The 18,105-nt window shown below is 39.4% G+C and overlaps 1 protein-coding gene across 4 annotated transcripts in view; it reads left to right on the top strand.

Annotated features, from left to right (window-relative positions):
* trappc9 (trafficking protein particle complex subunit 9) overlaps positions 1-18,105 on the top strand; it is a 233,478-nt gene that overhangs the window by 49,822 nt on the left and 165,551 nt on the right. For all 4 annotated transcript variants that reach the window (XM_082521363.1, XM_082521361.1, XM_082521362.1 and 1 more), the window contains 3 exons: positions 2,345-2,471; positions 2,653-2,785; positions 5,173-5,336. In XM_082521363.1, the coding sequence (XP_082377489.1) occupies positions 2,345-2,471; positions 2,653-2,785; positions 5,173-5,336 (424 nt within the window). The remainder of the gene's footprint in view (positions 1-2,344; positions 2,472-2,652; positions 2,786-5,172; positions 5,337-18,105) is intronic.

The following is an 18,105-nucleotide window of genomic DNA, read 5'->3' as shown; positions in this document are numbered from 1 at the left end:
CAAATAAGGATTTTAGTATCTAGCCTGATTTAATTGATGTTCCATGATACATGTATTCTTTTTCTAGTGCAATTACATTTAGTACCTGGTGGTAGATGTCACTATGGACTACAATGTTGAGTGATGACTCATTTTTAGTGTTTTTCAAGTCATTTCAGTTCATTTCAGGTCAACAATATAGCAAGAAATCACAATGACAGCTGCATAAAGGTGCTTTATATTTTAAGGTAAAGACCCTGCAGTATAGGGGAGAAAAACCAACAATCAGTGGAGCCCCTTTGTGCAAACACTTTGCGATGGTGGGCAGGAAAAACTCCCCTTCATAGGAATAATTCTCTAGCAGAACCAGGCTCAGAGAGATGCATTTGGTGTGAGAGGTTCGGGGTTTGGGGAAAGAGAAAACAACCAACGAGAGCATAAGGAGACAGAACGAAACACTAATGATATGCTGCAGCATATACACTGATCAGGTATAATATTATGACAACCTGACTAATATTGTATCGGTCCCTTTTTTGCTGCCTAAACAGCCCTGACCTGTTGAGGACTCTGCTAGACTCCTGAAGCAGTGCTGAAGGTGTAATGTGGTATCTGACACCAAGATATTAACTTTAGATCCTTTAAGTCCTGCAAGTTATGAGATGGGGGCACCATGCAGCAGACTTGTTTGTCCAGCACATCCCACAGATTCTGGATTGGAATGAGACACAGAGAATTTGGAGATCAACGCCTAAAACCCATTGTTGTGCTCCTCAGATGATTTATGAACAGTTTTTGTTTTGTGGTAGGGCGCATTATCCTGCTAAAAACACACCACTGTCATCAGTTTCCATGAAAGGGTGTGAATGGTCTGCAACGATACTTGGGTAGATGGTACGTGGCAGTTTGGGTGGTGGATGGAGATCAGCATGGGCACCCTGACCGGTCTGCAGCTGTGCAACAAACTCTGATGCTCTGTGTATTCTGACTCCTTTCTATCAGAGTCAACAAACTTTTTCAGCAGTTTCAGCTACAGCAGCTCATCAGTTAGATTGGACCACTGAGGTCAATCAGCCTTCGCTGTGCATCAGCGAGGCTTGCCTGCCCATGACCCTGTCACTGGTTCACCACTGTTTCTTTCTTGTCCTCTAGGACCCAGAAGTAAGCCTGCAGCCTGAAAGTGATATGCGTTTTTGGACAATATGAATACTATACTTAAAAAGTCTTTAAGATTTGATTGAGCCTGATGTTTTTGAAGACTTTGAATGTGAGGAGAAGGATTTTAAACTCAGTTTTGGATTTAATTGGGTCAGTGGAGAGAAGCTAATGTGGGGAAAATATGGTCTCTCTTCCTAGTCCTTGATGGTACTCCCACTGTAATGAGTGGAGAGATTTAGAACAGCCTCATAATGAATTACAATGGACCAGTTCGGAAGTGATGAATTCATGAAGTGGTTTCTCAGCATCATTCTGAGACAGAATTGATCTAATTTTAAAAGTAGTGAGATGTTTGCGAGAGAGATTTTCAATTTTTTTAATGTCTGTTTTCAATGTCTGTTTTTTTAATGTTTTTTTTGGGACTTTTCAATTTCTTTCTTTCACATATAAGATCCAATTAATTTCTACAAGATTTTCACCTTTTATAAGGTCTTAATGTTAACGTTACCTTCAGCAATTTATCATAATTTATTTTTTGACCTGTCACACTTCAAAATAATCATTTTGATATCTATGGCTTAGCTGTAGGTGTAATAAACCAGAAATATTATCTGAGCTATTCTTCACATCACCAACATCTTACAGTTGATTTCAATTTAGTTCAGACACTTTGATTTAACGGTTCAAAGTTACCCTTTGGACGGCCAGTGCAAGATTTTGTAATGCATAAAAAACACTTGAACAGAATCTGCTGCTCTCTATAATATCTGGATTTGGCCAGCTGAATTTGAAACCTTTTTGATCCCCCTTCCTTCTGTGTTGTCATCAGTAGGACTTATTTTCATTCACCTCTCAGGCATACATGGCTCAAATGGTCATTTCCCGCAGAGAATGATTTTCTTCCATGGAAATGGCCATCTCATTCCGCCAGAAATTTAATCTTCAGGACATCGTGGATAGATTAAGATGATGGATCATTTGAAATGTTTTGAGAGATACTTCACACGGAATTGGTGTTGGAAAATTGATCTGCTGCACCTCACTCTGCTTTTTCAAAAGGAAAACAAATGAGGAACCGTGTTGGGCCAAAAGATGAGAGACTGGTTTTGCAGTCAGTTTTCCTTGGTTTTGGCACAGTGGCTTTTGCCGATTGTGATTTCTGCATTACATCTTGGTCATTCCTACTCCTTTTGTGTGTTGCATTCAGGGTTTGCTGACCTCTGGAGTAGAATTTGAATCTCTGCCTGCAGCGCTGTCTCTGCCTGCCGAGTCTGGCCTGTACCCTGTTACTCTGGTTGGCGTCCCACGTACAGCTGGGAACATTACTGTCAACGGTCAGTGTGGCTGAAAAGATTTTTTCATTACTTGGATTGTTGCACATAATAATTAGCTGGAAAGATTAGCTTGTGTTTTTGCACACACTTTTGAGTCAGACTCCTTTTTAAAGGTCAGTGGTTCACCATTCCACTCCAGTAATTTCATCCACTAAAGATTCTATTTTCTATTTGAACCCAGGTTACCACACGTCAGTGTTTGGTGTAACCAGTGATTGCCTGCTGGATGGCCTGCCTGGTGTGAAGACTAGCGGCTGTTTAGTGGAGGTCATTCCCGCTCTTCCTCGCCTCCAGCTCCAGACGTCACTGCCACGGTCAGGAACTCTCTGCACGCTGTCTTTGCTATGACACTAATTGTTCACTAACAGTCAGTGTAGAAAAGATCTGACTGTGTTGCTATGCTGATAATGTCACAGGTCTCAGTAGGCCAGGGGTAAACACTGGGTAAGCCTTGCTTTGCCAAATTGGGTGACGAAAGGTTTATATGTGGTTCACAACACCTGTTTAACAAAGATAACACGTCAACACTAATTACATTAGCTGGCAGCCAAATTAGCTAGACTGGGTTACATATATTTAATACAACATTTTGATGCCCACAGCAAAAGGCTAAAGTATTTCATAACTACTCAGTAAATTATTTAACCACTGAAAATCATGTTATGCTTTGTGGTTTCTCTCTACTAGCGTTGGCCTTTTGGCCTCATTTTTATCTTTAGTAAAGTAAATTGAAGTGTTAGACTGCGTCAACAGACAAGAACATTTTCCCATAAAAACATAGGAAGGGCAAAGAGTCTTGCTTTGTTCACCCATGATTGATGTGAACACCCTCAAACACCTTTAAAGCTTAAAGTCAGCACTTTAGCTTTATGGTCATTGTTTCATTGCACATCCATTGTGCTGAGGTACAGAGCCAAAACAATGACAAATGTGCGACTGTTGTACAACTCACGGACTCCTCTCTACTCATCGTTTTTACGCCCAAAAGTAAGAAAAGTTAACATTTTGAGTAGTGTGTTTTTGGCCAACGTGATGCAGTTTGCCCTCGAGTGCATGTGCAGGTTTCAGGTTTACACCATTATGTAAAAGTTGCCTGTGTTAGTATTTGTGTTTATTTCATGAAATGTTTGTGTTCAAGTATAGCTATGAAAAAGGGATCGCTTTGTGGCTGAGTGGTCTTAAGGTCATACCAATTACAAACCAAAGTTATATCATAGCAAGCATATTGGGATCCTGTGGTGAGAACAGAAACACTTCAAAGAAATCAACAGTGTAAAGCTTATTTTAAACCCAGGTCATGAACCACATTATAGCCCAAGATTGTGTGTTATTTGAGAAATGAAAGTAGAAGTCACGTGGTAAGATTTCTACCAGTAAATAGCAGGTAATGCACGCCGTCTGGACTTTTGTAAATCATTCTGACAGGAAAGCTGCTTTAAAATTCACTATTTAGGTCATGCCTGTGTAAGTACAGCACTCATCAGCTTTTGATGTGGAAAATCTTTTTATTCTCTAATGCTGGAATATAGTTCGTGTGTCTACTCGAACAGAAGTGTAATATTTGGCTCTAGTGTGTGGTGTTCTCACAGGATGCACAGGTAGACCTTGAGTTTTGACTTCAAAGCTCTGAGAGTCTCTACAGGGTGCCTCACAGACTTTTTTTGCCTACAGCACTAAACGGCAGTATCTAAGGCTCCACTTTTCACATTTATACCATTTGAATTCTAAACATTAACTCAAAATTTGTAGTTTTAATATTTTAGAACATTGAAATTCTAGTTTGGAGACTGAATCTTTTGCTGGCATGCCCCATGTCATTAAAAATAATATTTCTGAGTCCAAATGTGGCAGGAGCGGGTTAGTGTTGTTGCCTGCAAGACGGTCCTGAGTTCAGTTCCCACCATCTGGCCTCAGGGTCTTTCTGTGTGGGGTTTGCATGTTCTCCCCAGGTGCTTTGGCCTCCTCCCACTACAGACATGTATTTAGTGGGGTTAGGTGATAATTCTAAATTGCCCACAGGTATGAATGCGACTGCAAATAGTTGTCTGTCCCTGTGTTAGCCAGGGTGTACCCCTCCTGCCCTAAGGCAGCTGGAATAGGCTCCAGCCCCCCCCCCGTGACCCTGAATTGGATACGCAGAAGAGAATGGATGGATGCTCATTCAGTGCAAATGAATGCTGAAGCATCACTGAAAAGGCTCCAAGTTACTCTTACAGCTTCAATAAAATGATCAGTATGGTTGTTCTCAGACATGCTACAATAAAGTTTAAAGTTCAGGCTTCCATGAAAATGAAGATTTATGAGGTTTAGAAAGGTCAGATGTTGGCTGTAAGTTAGCTAGTTAATTTGACATCTAAAGATCATATACCATTTCCAGCAAGATAGAGCACTGCTTTAACTTTGGTTGTAAATTAAGATGTAAAGCTAAATAGCAGCAGTGTTTGAAAGCTTAGTGAAATAGGACAGGTTGAAATAATTATCTATGTCGTGGCTAGCTGCTAGGCTAACATAATATATGAGGAGACACACACACCTTCATCTATCCTGAGAAGCAGCACCTTAAACTCTCTTTTGAATAAAATGGGGGGGTGGCTCAAGACTTCTACATACCACATGATGCATATATGATTGTATTTCAAGGCTATTCACCTAATCTGTGATTAGTTATAATGGCCATGTGTTTCTCTGAACCTACCTACAGGTCAGCCTACACACTTCACCCCATGTCCAAAGAAGAGCTGTCTAGCTCCGTGTCTGTCCAGCTGTTCAACGGAGAGACGCAGCAGTTGACCATCACCTTAGAGAACATTGGATCTGAGGACATAGAGACTTTGGAGCTCACTTCTAAGATTGTCAGCACCAAAGGTAAGCACCCTCAGCAAGATGAGCCAAGTCTGTTTATTATACCTTTTTGTTCAATTTTCTAGCTCTCGATTTAGATTTACAACCGAAATTGTGAAAGTTCAAAACACAGTAGGATTGCAGAAGAAAATGTGGATTGAAAAAAAATGTGCTAAAACAATCAGAGTGCATTGAGTGTCTTATCTGTGTTGTAGTTGCAATAGGCTTTGATGGACTTTACTGTCCACTTAGTTTTTGCTCCAGCCTCTTGCAGCCTGCTTGTCCACAGTGCTGCAGGGGTCGCTACCTTGTTGTATGTGCATGGGGACCTTTCATGCTCTTGTGGCTTTCCAGTCTGTGTTCTGTCTCTTTGTTCAACACCTGCTCAGGCCGTCTGATCTCTGCAGTCCCCCTCACTCTGTTTCTCTGTCACTCGCTGGCTTTTGTTCTCCTTTAATTGTCTGTGTGGAAAAAGGAGGCAATTTATTTATTCTTTTGAAAAACAAAGTTGTCTGGCATTTACTCCAGTTTGCACAGTGTTGAAGTAACTTTTATTTTACTTAACTGTCGATGGTATATTTTAGTATCTGTGCAGCTGCAAATGTAAAGTCTCCTGCTGTTACTTTTTTGTTTAAATCAGAGTGGAACCAGCTGTCATTAACTCTACAATGGGTGTGCTTTAAACAGCTTTGCTTTAACATTGTCAAGCTTTTGCTTTAGTAAGTCACCTGTTAAGGTGCCTGGGTCGTCGACCCAGTGTTTCGTGTTTTTGGTTCTTTGATTTTGTTTGTTTCTTTATATTCTAGATTTCTTTGTCTTACGGGTTATTGGATTATTTTAATTGTAGGTTCTCTGTGTGGGTTTTGTTTGTTTGTCTTCTGGTTTTCTGTCTGTGATCCATAGTTGCTGTCTCCCATGTCTGCTGTATCCCCATGTCAAGTCTGTGTCTCTGTGTTATGTTTCCTGTTTTACTTTGAAGCTCCATGTCTTATGTTAATCTGTCTGGTTTTGCTTCCTTTGTCTCGTTAGTAGGTCTGGGTATCGTCACTGATTTCTAGAATCGATTCGATCCACGATTCGATTCGATTCAATTCGATTTGAATCTGGGAAATTTTGCCTCAGACAGTCAGAAATATTATAATTCAGATCAATACATTTACATATTTTTGTATCTATAAAAAGGAAGCTGACACTTTCCAGACTTTATCAAAGGTGTGAGCATCACAGCAGATGCTTTTGTGTCAAAGTAGCTGAAGATAAAACACAGAAAAACATGAAGGTGATTTTCCTGGCCTGGGGTTTTACAAAAATATTCTGCAGTAGATCACAAACGAAAGAAAACCATTAATCAACTTATGAACATTACCTCTGAAGTTACAGCGGTTTTATCAGAGACACGACTAAGCGTTTTGCATTTTGTACAATTTTAAAAAGTTTAAATTTGTTCAGTATTGAACGGCAGAAGTTAGGTTTTCTTTTCGGAAGTAAGTAAAAGGAAAAAAAAAAAAACATCGGCCGACAGCGCTGTAAATAACTGTAGTCTTGTGCGTAACAAGCAAGCGAATAATGCAGAAAACAGATTTCGGGGATAGACGGGAAACTGTTCTTGAAGTACAGAGAGAGAGAGAGAGAGAGAGCTGTGCATGAAGTGTGATTTAATTGGTGGAAGCAAAACAGCAAAAGTCAGAGGGAGTCCATGACGATGTTTATGTGAAGCGTAGTTTGGATCTTCGTTTGCTGCTCGTTCGGTCAATATTGTTTGGAGAGAGATAAAACTAACAGATTTAGAATCAGCGCAAAAAGGGTGTGAACACAAAGTGCGGACCCGCCGAAACATCAGAATCAGCGAGCTGTCGGCTTTCAGCCCCGACCGTGTCCGTGCCGTCGGGTGAGAAAGGCGACATCTCACTGATTCTGATCTGCGGGTCTGCGCTTTGTGTTTACGTCTTTGTGCAGAAGCCGTGTACCTGCTCTCATTTAAAAGCGAGTCATCAGTGATTTTTGTTATTCTTTCAGCAAGAAAGAATATATGCTAGCTGTTAAAGTTGGAAAAACCTGTAGTAAACAAAATGTGAAAATAAATCAAAACATGTTTAGTATTTTAGATTCTTCAAAATAGCCCCCCTTTGAGATTTCCTTTGTTGCACACTATTGGTATTCTCTTAATGAGCTTCATGAGGTAGTCACCTGAAATGGTTTTCCAACAGTCTTGGAGTTCCCACAGATGTTGAGCACTTGTTGATCACCTCCTCCATGCACGGCGGGGACCATGCACGCAGTCTCCTGAACAGTTGATGTAGAGATGTGTCTGAACTGGAACTCTGTGTGGCATCTATTTGGGCTCTGATCCGAGGTGCTGTTAATGTGAGATTTCCTTGACTTTCAGTGCTTAAAGTCGTTTCTCTTTACTTAGCGGATTGGTTTTTGCCATAATATGAATTCTAACAGTTGTTAAATAGGGCTGCCAGCTGTGTATCAACCTGACTTCTGCACAACACACCTGATGGTCCCAAACCCATTTAGAAAGCAATAAATTGCACAAAGCAAAGGGTGGCTACTTTGAGGAATCTAAAATGCAAGACATATTTAGTTATTCATCCAATTTTTTCTTTGCTACATAATTCCAGAGATTTTGCTTTATGTTATCCGATGTCTTCAGTATATAGCTACAATGTAGAAAGTAGCAAAAATAAAGAAAAAACATTAAATGAGAAGGTCCAAACTTTTGACTGGTAATGTGTGTATATATATATATATACTGTGTGTGCGTGTTTGTTCTAAGCTATACAAGTTCAAAATCTGACTCAAAATTCCATCTCCAGGTGACAGTGTTCGGAAAGTTTTCTCTGTAGTAAACAAAACATGAAAGCCAGTGTGTGTCCTGAGAATTTGGTGGTGCAGTGGCTACCACTGTTCAGGTCCGCGGGTTGGCTGGGTCCTTTCTGTGGCTTTGGTGCGTCCTCCCACAATACAAAGGCAGGCTTTTTTTGTTAACTGGTGATTCTAAATGTGGCACATTGGTTTAGAAAACACCTTGGTACGTAGTGAAATGCTTATCACATATTATTGTAAAGTAACTGCCATTAAGTCTAAATACTGGCAAATTTTTATTGGACAAAACGTAAAAATAATGACGCCGGTTATTGTGGGTTATTTCCAAGTGCTTCGTTTTCTGACACTGAACCACTGCATTAGCATTAATAGCTGGAAGCATTCCAGTTTATGAGAAACCAGTGTCACTTGACCATATTTAAAATCATTATTGATTTCTTTACTCGGAGCTGTCTCCACTGGTAAAATGCTACTCCAGTTATTCTTGCTGTAAACTATTTTAATTTATAACGAGTACCCTAAATTATTCAACACTACCAAGAGCAAAACTTATCATAGCTTTTAAAATATTGCTTCTATTACTCTCTCCTGTGTCGCTATGTAAATTCAATTTTACATTTTTCTTTTTTCAGATGCAGACAGAAGTCTGTTGACATTTTCACTTGTTAATTCTGACAAAAACACCTTTCTTCCCCACATACTAAAGTAGATCCTGCCAAGAAAATACCTTTGTATATCCTCAGTTTAGCCTCAGAAATACAGACATTTAAAATGAAGGAAAGATTTCTTGAAGCTTTTTTTTTTATTTTTATAAAACACTCTGACTCCCTGTGGTATCAGTGGGAGTTTAATCACGCAGCGATGAGTGAAGGAGGAGAAGCTGGGAGCAGTTTCCTTTTATCTGAAACTGATCTGACTTTTCTGAAATGGCTTCAAAATTCTGTGATGACAGGCTCCATGCCTCCTCTGCCCAAGGGTTAACACTCATGCGGTCAGTCTAGTCTGACTTTTCTTGGTCTTTCACATATGTTGAAGACTCTATTGTGTAGAGATGGCACAAGCCTTTGGTGTCCAGTCCTGATGTAGAATTTATAACTCAGCGACAGCAGGATGAGAGAGGTGCTGCGCTTTACTCTTGCCTTCTATATAAAAGCGCTGCCCAGTTTTTGATTTAAGATAGATAGTAATTTGCTGGTCAATGGTAAATGGTACAAGACTTACAAGATTTGAACACAGTAATCCACTGATGTCTACCTCTTAGAAGCTTGTTGCATCTCACACATCCAAGCTCCCTGCTGGCTGGACTCCAAGGAACAACGTAGTCTCTCTAGTTAACAAAGCATTCTCTTTGAAATAAAACTGTGGTACCGTTTTGTTTGTTTTATGCTGCAAATATAGCGTTGCCTCCCAGGGAATGTTATTTTCAGAGTTGGATGAAGAAGTGATAAATATTCTGGGTCCAAATTTGAAACATCCAGTGCCTCAATAATATCAAAGACACAGATGAAATATCATTACTCTACCCAAGGATTTGAGCAGTATCATTAAATCCGACAACCGGTCTTTTTTTTTTTTATATGCTGAGTGTTATTATCTTATACAATTCTTCAGAGCTACAGTGTTTAAGACCTTATGTGAAAAAGGTCCAACTATAAAAAAGGTTTTTGTTTTAAGTACTTAAACTTCTTAATTGTCCAAAGAAGATACAGCAGAAAGCTCTTCTCTTCTCCTCCTTTGTTGTTCAAATTCCTTGTGAAAGAAATCTTCTGTTCTTCTTTTGTTTTTAAGTCTTTGCTGTTTTATCTTTATCCAGCCCTTTCAAGTCCTTCCTCTTCTTTGAATGCTTATCTTCTCCAGTTTCAGTTCTTCTTATTCCTCCGATTCAAACTGATTCTCTTTTTCTTTTCCTTTAAATTTTTGTCTGCTAAGGACCAGTATTCGTAGTCAGACCAACAACAGTAGCACTTATCCATTGAGCCCCCCTGAAAGTGTAGTTATGGTATAACTTATTTAGTGCTTTTAGGTCATCATTAGTCACAAGTGCCTTTTTCCTGTCTTCTTTTTTTTCTTTTCCTGTTTTATTCTCTGATTCTCAACAATAGGACTTATAAATCTTTCTGACACATCAGTATCCCCAATTTTTAGAGTCAATATCAGTGAACCATCAAAATGCACATGAAAGCAGGGCTTTTTTTGTTACCATCTGGAAATAAAAGTTTCTTTCTAGGCATCCTTTTTAAATGCATTAAAGATATGGTCACTTTAATTCACAGATATGGTCGCTTTGTTTAATACTGGCTGTGATCAACACATTACTCTTAACGCTTGAAATAGGGCTGTGCATCAAATCTCAATCTGAGTTGCTAATGCACTTACACTCTGTACATTAAAAGGCAAGCTACCATCCAATTTCCGCTGCCTACCGTGGTCCAGGTCACAGGGGCAGCAGTCTAACCAGAGATGCCCAGACCTCCCTCTCTGCAGTTATCTCCACCTCTTCTCGGTGGACACTGAGGCATTCCTAAGCGACCTCACGGACATCTCTTCAGCATGTCCTGGGTCTGCTCTGGTCCCACGGGCTAAGACTGTTAGATACGCCTCACCTATGAGGCGCCCAGGAGGCATCATCGTCTGATGCCTGAACTGCCTCTACTTTAGTCTTGAACTGGGTCTCAAACTTGAAGATTTTTCACCACAGCTGCTTGTTATTCTGCTGCCAACCACTCCAGTGCAAGCCGTAGGTGATGGCTTGGTAGACTAACAGAACCACGTCATCTGCAAGAAGCAGAGACAAAATCCTGAGACCACCGTACTTGACGATCTCCACGTGGCTCGAACACTTGAGCAACACTTGAACAGATGATAAAGAACTGGTGAAGTCCAACACCCTTCAGGAATGAGTTTAACTTGTTTTGAGAAATGTGAACCAAGTATTTTGGATGCATTCCAGCACATTCTCCAAGTCCACAAAATACCAACATACTGGTTGGGCAAACTTCCACACACCTCAAGCCATCATGCTCCGTGGAGTAGACAGCAGTGGACCCAAATGCAGACAAACGAAACATGGAAATGGAACTTGATTTTAACAAAAAGTGTGCCTTTTATTCGGGCCAAAAACACAACGTTAACCAAACATGAAATCCAACTAAATGAGAAACTAATCACAAAAACCTAAACTGGGAAAACTAATAATATGCCCCATCACACCTTCAGATCGCCAAAGGCATTCTGACCCAGTAGAACAGTGGAGTTCCTAGGTGCACATAATATTACATTGTTGTTTGACTTCTCCTGGTTAGACATTTCTTTCATGCTAACTTTCCAGCTAACTTTTGTATGTTTTATTTCTGCTTTGTAACATCTACTGTCCGCAACAAGTTCCAGGTAATATACATCATAATTGCATGAAGCCCTCTCATTCTTTGATCTAATTGTGACACAATGACCACAATCCAGATTGCATTCCTATTTCCATGGGTGCAGTGTTGCAGGCTTTGTTACAGTACAAAGAAAGAAACCCTGTAACCAATAAAGTATCACATCTGAGCTGTGAGACCTTTGAAGGCCATTTTAATGTCAGATCGGCTTCCGTCTGTAGTGTGTCACAGGACATCTTTAAAAAAAAAAAAATTCAATTTAGTTTTGCTTTGCTCCTCAAGGCTGTCTGTGATGATACTGCCTGTTGAAACGGTTTAAATGGTCTTATTGAATAATGCACTCAGGATGCACTGTTACTAGGAACAATTTTTGAATAGAAGTTACAAACAGGAAACATTTTTACAGTAGTAGTAGTTTAATTTGGATATTTTTCCAGTGTTCTGCTTTAGGTCTGTGGTAGTTGGTGCATTTGAAGTGAGTACTACTGAGTCTAGAAGCACTATTGAGTTTTTATGGATTTTCTTTCTACCAATCTACACAGTATTATAGTATTGTATTGGTTGTTCTTAGAGCTGCAATAGCTGAGAAGGGAGAGAGGTGGTACAAAAATGACTCAAATGCATGAATTCATTTGATCTGCTTTGGTCAAATTGTAATAAACTCAGATAAGTTTCATCTTTTGTTTGAACGAGTGTTTTCTGAAGCCTATCGTGGCTAAGAGTGAGTTGAGACTGTCTAAAGTCCAAGTGAAATTAAACATTTGCTATGCTCATTCATCTTTGGAGTAATAATAAAATACCGAATACTGTTTTTGTACAGCCGTGAACTCTTGTATAAACCAGATGCATCAGCATTGTGCCATAGGCAGGAGGTCACGCTGACAAGCAGCCTGTCAGCTGCGGTCAATCAACCACAGACACTGAAAGGAAAAGAAACTGTGCACTAAGCAACAAGAGGATTTGGGCAGAGCAACAAAGAGATGTCGTCTTTGTGTCTCAAGTTTGTCAGAGTCACTGAATCTAATCTGTTTTGGAACATACAGTAGATGCCTTGATAAATAATGTATTCCTACATTCTTAGAAAATAAAGTACATTACGTTACAAATTTAGCCTTTAAAAAAGGTCCAAACTTGAGATCAAGGATTTTATATATTTTTATTACGAGTTATACATACACTTGTAAAATGGACTGGTGTTTCAATAGCACTGCTCTAGTGTTAAAAACGGCTCAAAGCTGTATCTGTTTTTACATCTGAACCTGCAAATGCAGCCAACTTAGGCAGTGCTGATTCCTGCATTACTTATGTGCTTCTCATTTAACCCAAACAAATAAGGAAACGGGAAGGCTTTAAAAACGAATTATCAAATTTTATTTTTTAAATATTTTGTGAAATTTAAATTCTCGCCTCATATTGCATCTTTAAATCTTGAATAAGTTGCGTAAAAATTAGTAGATATATACATCTATCTATCTATAGCCAAAAAAGGTACACTTGGTCATCTTAAGGTGTAATAATTAACTCAAGTGGCACATTTGTGTAGATTGTAGGGACAGAAGCTCTGAATTAAGATGTTGAGTTTATATTTGCAGGTAATGTTACATTTGGAATGCTGTACTTGTAGGTAGTTGTTCAAATTTTATTCTAGATGTAGATGATTTTCATGTATTGGAGTAGAGAGAATTCATATATTGAATAACAAGCTCCCGCTGTTATTTGATGAAGCCTTTTGTTAAAGCTTTCTAGTCAGAAAATGACTGTTAGGCCAAAACAAACATGCTGCCTCAGAGGAAGAACAGCCTGGTGGGCTGCATGATACAACCTTACCCCCTAATTGGATTGCAGTGCAGTTGATCATCCACTTCTTTTCTGTGTAACTTCATCTTCTTTGTTGCTGTCACTTGTGAAACCCCTGCAGCTTCAAGTAGTGTGGCTTAAATAAGGCAAGCCCTAGAAGAAATGACCACATTTTAGCGACTATGTATTTTTAGTCTGGTTGGGTAAGATTTCTACTAATGTCCCACTATTTAATAATGAGGAATTGTACACTTCAACTTGTATTATTTAACAGTTTAGCAGTCAACTCAGATGTTTTCACATGTAATTTATTTGCATCCTTGTTTTTAAATGTGCAGTGTGTAAAATCTCAGATGGTAGAATCCTGAGAAATCTCTGCATACAAATTTAATGTGACGATGGACTGTAAAGGACAGGGAACTGGTCTCCCTTCTTCCCCAGTCACTGTAAGTGGTTTAACCCTTTAGTCTTCTAGTCAGGGATCCTTAAGCAACGTGCAGAACTCCAGATTGCCCCGATGCATATGTTGCAGAAAAAGTAAGAGTAATAAGCTGTGAGAATGTTTGCTGAGAAAAAGCTGGAAAAGAGGTATGAAAAATATGTTTCTTTAGCATCCTCTTTGGTATCACCACAAAGTCCAAAATCTAGCTTCTGTGAAGGTCCTGTTGCTGTGAAAAATAGAATATACAGATTTGGGGATAGCTTATCCTGACATCCAGGCACGGGGAGGCCTTGCTTATATGTGCAAGACACTCAGAAACCACATAGAAGTAATATACTAGCATAGATGCTGCTGGTCTGGTCCCTGAACCCTTCAGGAGCTGAAATTCTTTCCTAAACTGGGAAAATTTTGGCTGTTAAAACTACAACTTTTGATCCTCTCAGTTCCCAAACACTTACTGTGTGGATTGTAAAAAGAAGAGATGATGCAACACATGCTGCTTTCTCAGAGAAAGACTTTACGTACAGATAGTTCAGCAAAAAACTTGCACATTTCATTTACTGTACATGTTATCATTGAGTAATTTTAAGAATCCAAAAAAGTGTGCAAACAAGGACGCTCGGGTGACAGACAATGTAGAAGAGAGGGGCAGAGTCCAAATTGGCTTTCTTCTTTTTTTCTGCGATGCAGTGAAGAGATGATGCTTTTTGCAGTGTGTATAACTGACACTGCAGCCTTACCCCATCTTCTTTTATACCAAAATACTGTTTTGTTTTATATATTTTGTTATCTAGGCTTTCAGAAAGCTTCAGCTACAGTTTCTGTAGTTACGCAACAGTTTTCAAAAAAACTTTTGTTTTTCCCCCCATCAGCCGATTAAAACAAATGGGTTTACCCCCAGATTTACAAACCTTAGGCTCTGGAACAGAAAATCTCCTCTGTGATTCCTAAACATGGTCTGGAGACTAAAGCAGGAACAATGGATATCATAATGCAGAGAATGTCTTCAAGAAAGTCAACAAGCGCTCACTTTAAACATAAACTTGTCATAAACAGAAATGACTCTTGAAGCATCAAAACATTTTTTGAGCATCTTTATTTTACCTTGTTCTCTTGGAGTGCCGGGACCCTTTTTGATAACTATTGTAAACAGATCATTACATCATTCTGCTGCTGTCTATGTTAGAGGCGATCACCTTATAAAAAGGGTTTGGGTTCCTTTAAAATGTGCATGTCAGGGTTGGGTAGAGGTGCCTTTCATATCAGATCATAGCAAAACATTTTGATTGTGAGAAAACGTAACTCTAAATAACTGACCACTTTGATAATTGTACCCTCTCCGTGTGTCTGTATAAGGAAAACAGGTGCAGATGGAAATATATGCAAGAAACAAGTGTATAGTTTTATACATGTCTGCAAAACATCATGGTGTCTGTACACCGATCAGGCATAAAACTACGAACACATGCCTAATATTGTGTTGTTCCTGCTTTTGCTGCCAAAACAGGAAAAGTGAGATCAACTTTTTCAGCACTTACAGTAGCTCATCTGTTAGATCGGACCATACAGACCAGCCTTCAATACCCACATGCATCAGTGAGCCTTTGCCACTTACAACTCTGTCACTGGTTCATTACTGGTCCTTTCTTAAAACACCTAGTGACCACAGCAGACCAGGACCACCCTACGAGAGCTGCTGTGACCCAGTCCTCTAGCAACACAACTTGGGCTTTTTCAAACTTGATCAAATCCTTACGCTTCTAACACATTAACTTTGATGATAAAATACACTCGTATAAGGATTGTGATTTACCTCTTATTAGAAAAGAACATCTTTAGTTAGTATGTTGTTCAAATCCATTTGAAAAACAAAACAACCATCAAGTAAGCATCAGTACCGCCAACCGGTGCTGCTAATGATGTTAATGTTAACTGTTTTTTTTCTTTACATTTGAAACACAGTTTTTGCAGTAATGGGTATAAAACCTCAAAGATGATCAATGATTTACAGCACTCATGTTAAAGCTGTGTGTTAGTTTTAGATGAGTTGAAGCAGACATCTTAAAAAGAATTGGCTGGCAAAAATTTCACAAAACATTCTTCCGCTTGACTTAAAGTTGGTGTAAATTCGGATTGAGCTGGAGTAAAAATGGAGCAATAAAAACCAAAACATGTTGTTTTGGTGGCGGATGGAAGCATTCAATGTGTTTTTTTTTTCCTGGATTGAACAGACAGCATCATTCATCACAATCATGAAAGTAGGTGCCATGTTTTCACCATCTTTAGCATTCATTTAAGGTTACGTTGTCTCTTAACATAATTTTCTTTGAGCTTTTTCTTCTTCAGCGACTTAACGAGGCCCACCTGGATGAATTAACGGCACCAGCTGTTCAGCGGAAAATGTGTTGATTTGCATGTTTTCTTTGCTAATTTTTTTTGTGCTACATTTAGATGGAAAACTAATCACTACTTTAACATTGCACACTAAGATTGAGTGAGAATGTGTCAGGTGCACAAATTCTCATTGCATATTTTGTGTCTGGCCTCCTGTGGAGTTGAGTGTCGTCAGGTTTCATGCATTGATAAACTTGTGGTACTTCATATTTTTCTCCCTAGGCGTTGTTCAGTCATACATATACTCAGCATTATGATATCACGCCTGGGCTGCATGTCTGATCCAGTCTGGGGACAGAGGCTGTGGTAGTGTAGCACCATGTGGACAAAACTAGTCTTTCCTGATCATCGTGTTACTTGTTCCCACCTGTGCCTCCTTTGTCATAAACTGGTAGTGGCTTTAGACAGGCCACAGCTGAGAGAGCCTCGCTCTCCATTCTCTCTGGGAGCTGAATGAATAAAAGATGAGCACAGTCACAATAGGAAGACATCTGTGGCAAAACAAACAAAACATTACTCTTTCTGCCGCAGCGCGCACACAGCCATCTTGGAATATGAGACCGCGCCATTTTCCCAGAAATAAATATATATTCATACGACTGTATAGATAACAAAGGTAGCAATTTATTGTATTAGTTTTAAATAAGCATAGACATAAACTGAATCGTTTCTTAATAGCAGAAAATAAACTGGTGTCAGACCTTTCGTTCATCACTGTAACTTCATTGCTGCGCTTTAGATATAAACCTCGCTTCAGTTGTCTTTCAGAAACACTTCTGTACAAATTCATGTCTCACGAGGATGAAATACTTTTGTCTGCACAGCCCGTAACATGAAAGGTAAACGGGATTATTAATGCTCCAGTGACTGTGTTACCATGAGCAGACTGTCGGCTGCCTCTGCGTTTCTTTGTCATTTGACTCCATCAGGATGACTCCCTTCGGAGTACTAGGGGCACCTAACACATGTTCTGGTTTTGATGGGGCCAGTGCAGCTAATCACAGTCACTCAAGACAATGCTTGCAAGAATTATTATTTTTATTATTATTATTCTTTTTAAAACAGAAGCTGCGTCAAACTATACAGAGCATATAAGGAGGACAGGAAACAGCTGTCATTTTCCTACTTTCTGCTGTAGTCACATTAGCAAACACAGTGGTTGGAGACCAGTGCACGAACAAAATGTTTGTGGTGGTCTGTCAATGACTTGCACAATGGTTGCTTTTAAGCCAAGGATCTTTCACATTCAGTTGGTATTTTCAAATAAACATAATAAGATGGAGTTAATCTGCTCTTTGTGGTTGAAGGAGGTCAAGTTAGCAATTTCATGCAAACTGTTTGTGATGATACGGTGATTAACTGTGATGAATTGGAGAAAATCTGTTGCCGTCTACTTACATTCGGTGTCCAGTCAGAACCTCACAGATGTGAAATTCCTCGACTCACTTTCATATTTGAATACGACTAGAATACAGTCAGTTGTCCACTGGTTGAGTTGTAAAGAGACACAGGCTCATCGGAGTAGACTGACTCAGACTGACCGCAATGGGTTGTGTAAATTGGAAAGCAATTACATGACAACAAGAGTTGGGCCGCAATTGTTTGAAGACAGGTTGCCTCCCATCACCTTGTAATCAAAGTTAGTCACTGCAACAACTATAATTCTTAACACTTGTTGCTTTAGATCTCAAAAATGTACATTTACACAGAGAAGGTTGAACGCAGGTGATCAAATCTGATTAAACAGGACTGCATTTTGTCCCGTGAGGTTATTTAAGTGTATTTGTGATGGTTCATTAAAAAAAGATCTGGTCATCAACAAAGGAGAGCTCCATAGCAGAATCAGCCAGAACAGTGGCTCAGAGAAACGCAGCTCTTGAATCTACAGACAGACTTGATCATGAGAAATGTGTCTGACTACTTTTATTAAGCTAGAGATTTGTAATCT

Source organism: Aulonocara stuartgranti (assembly GCF_965226115.1).
Source record: "Aulonocara stuartgranti genome assembly, chromosome: 22".
Classification (NCBI taxonomy): Eukaryota; Metazoa; Chordata; class Actinopteri; order Cichliformes; family Cichlidae; genus Aulonocara; species Aulonocara stuartgranti.
This window is presented reverse-complemented; position numbering and strand designations above follow the sequence as displayed.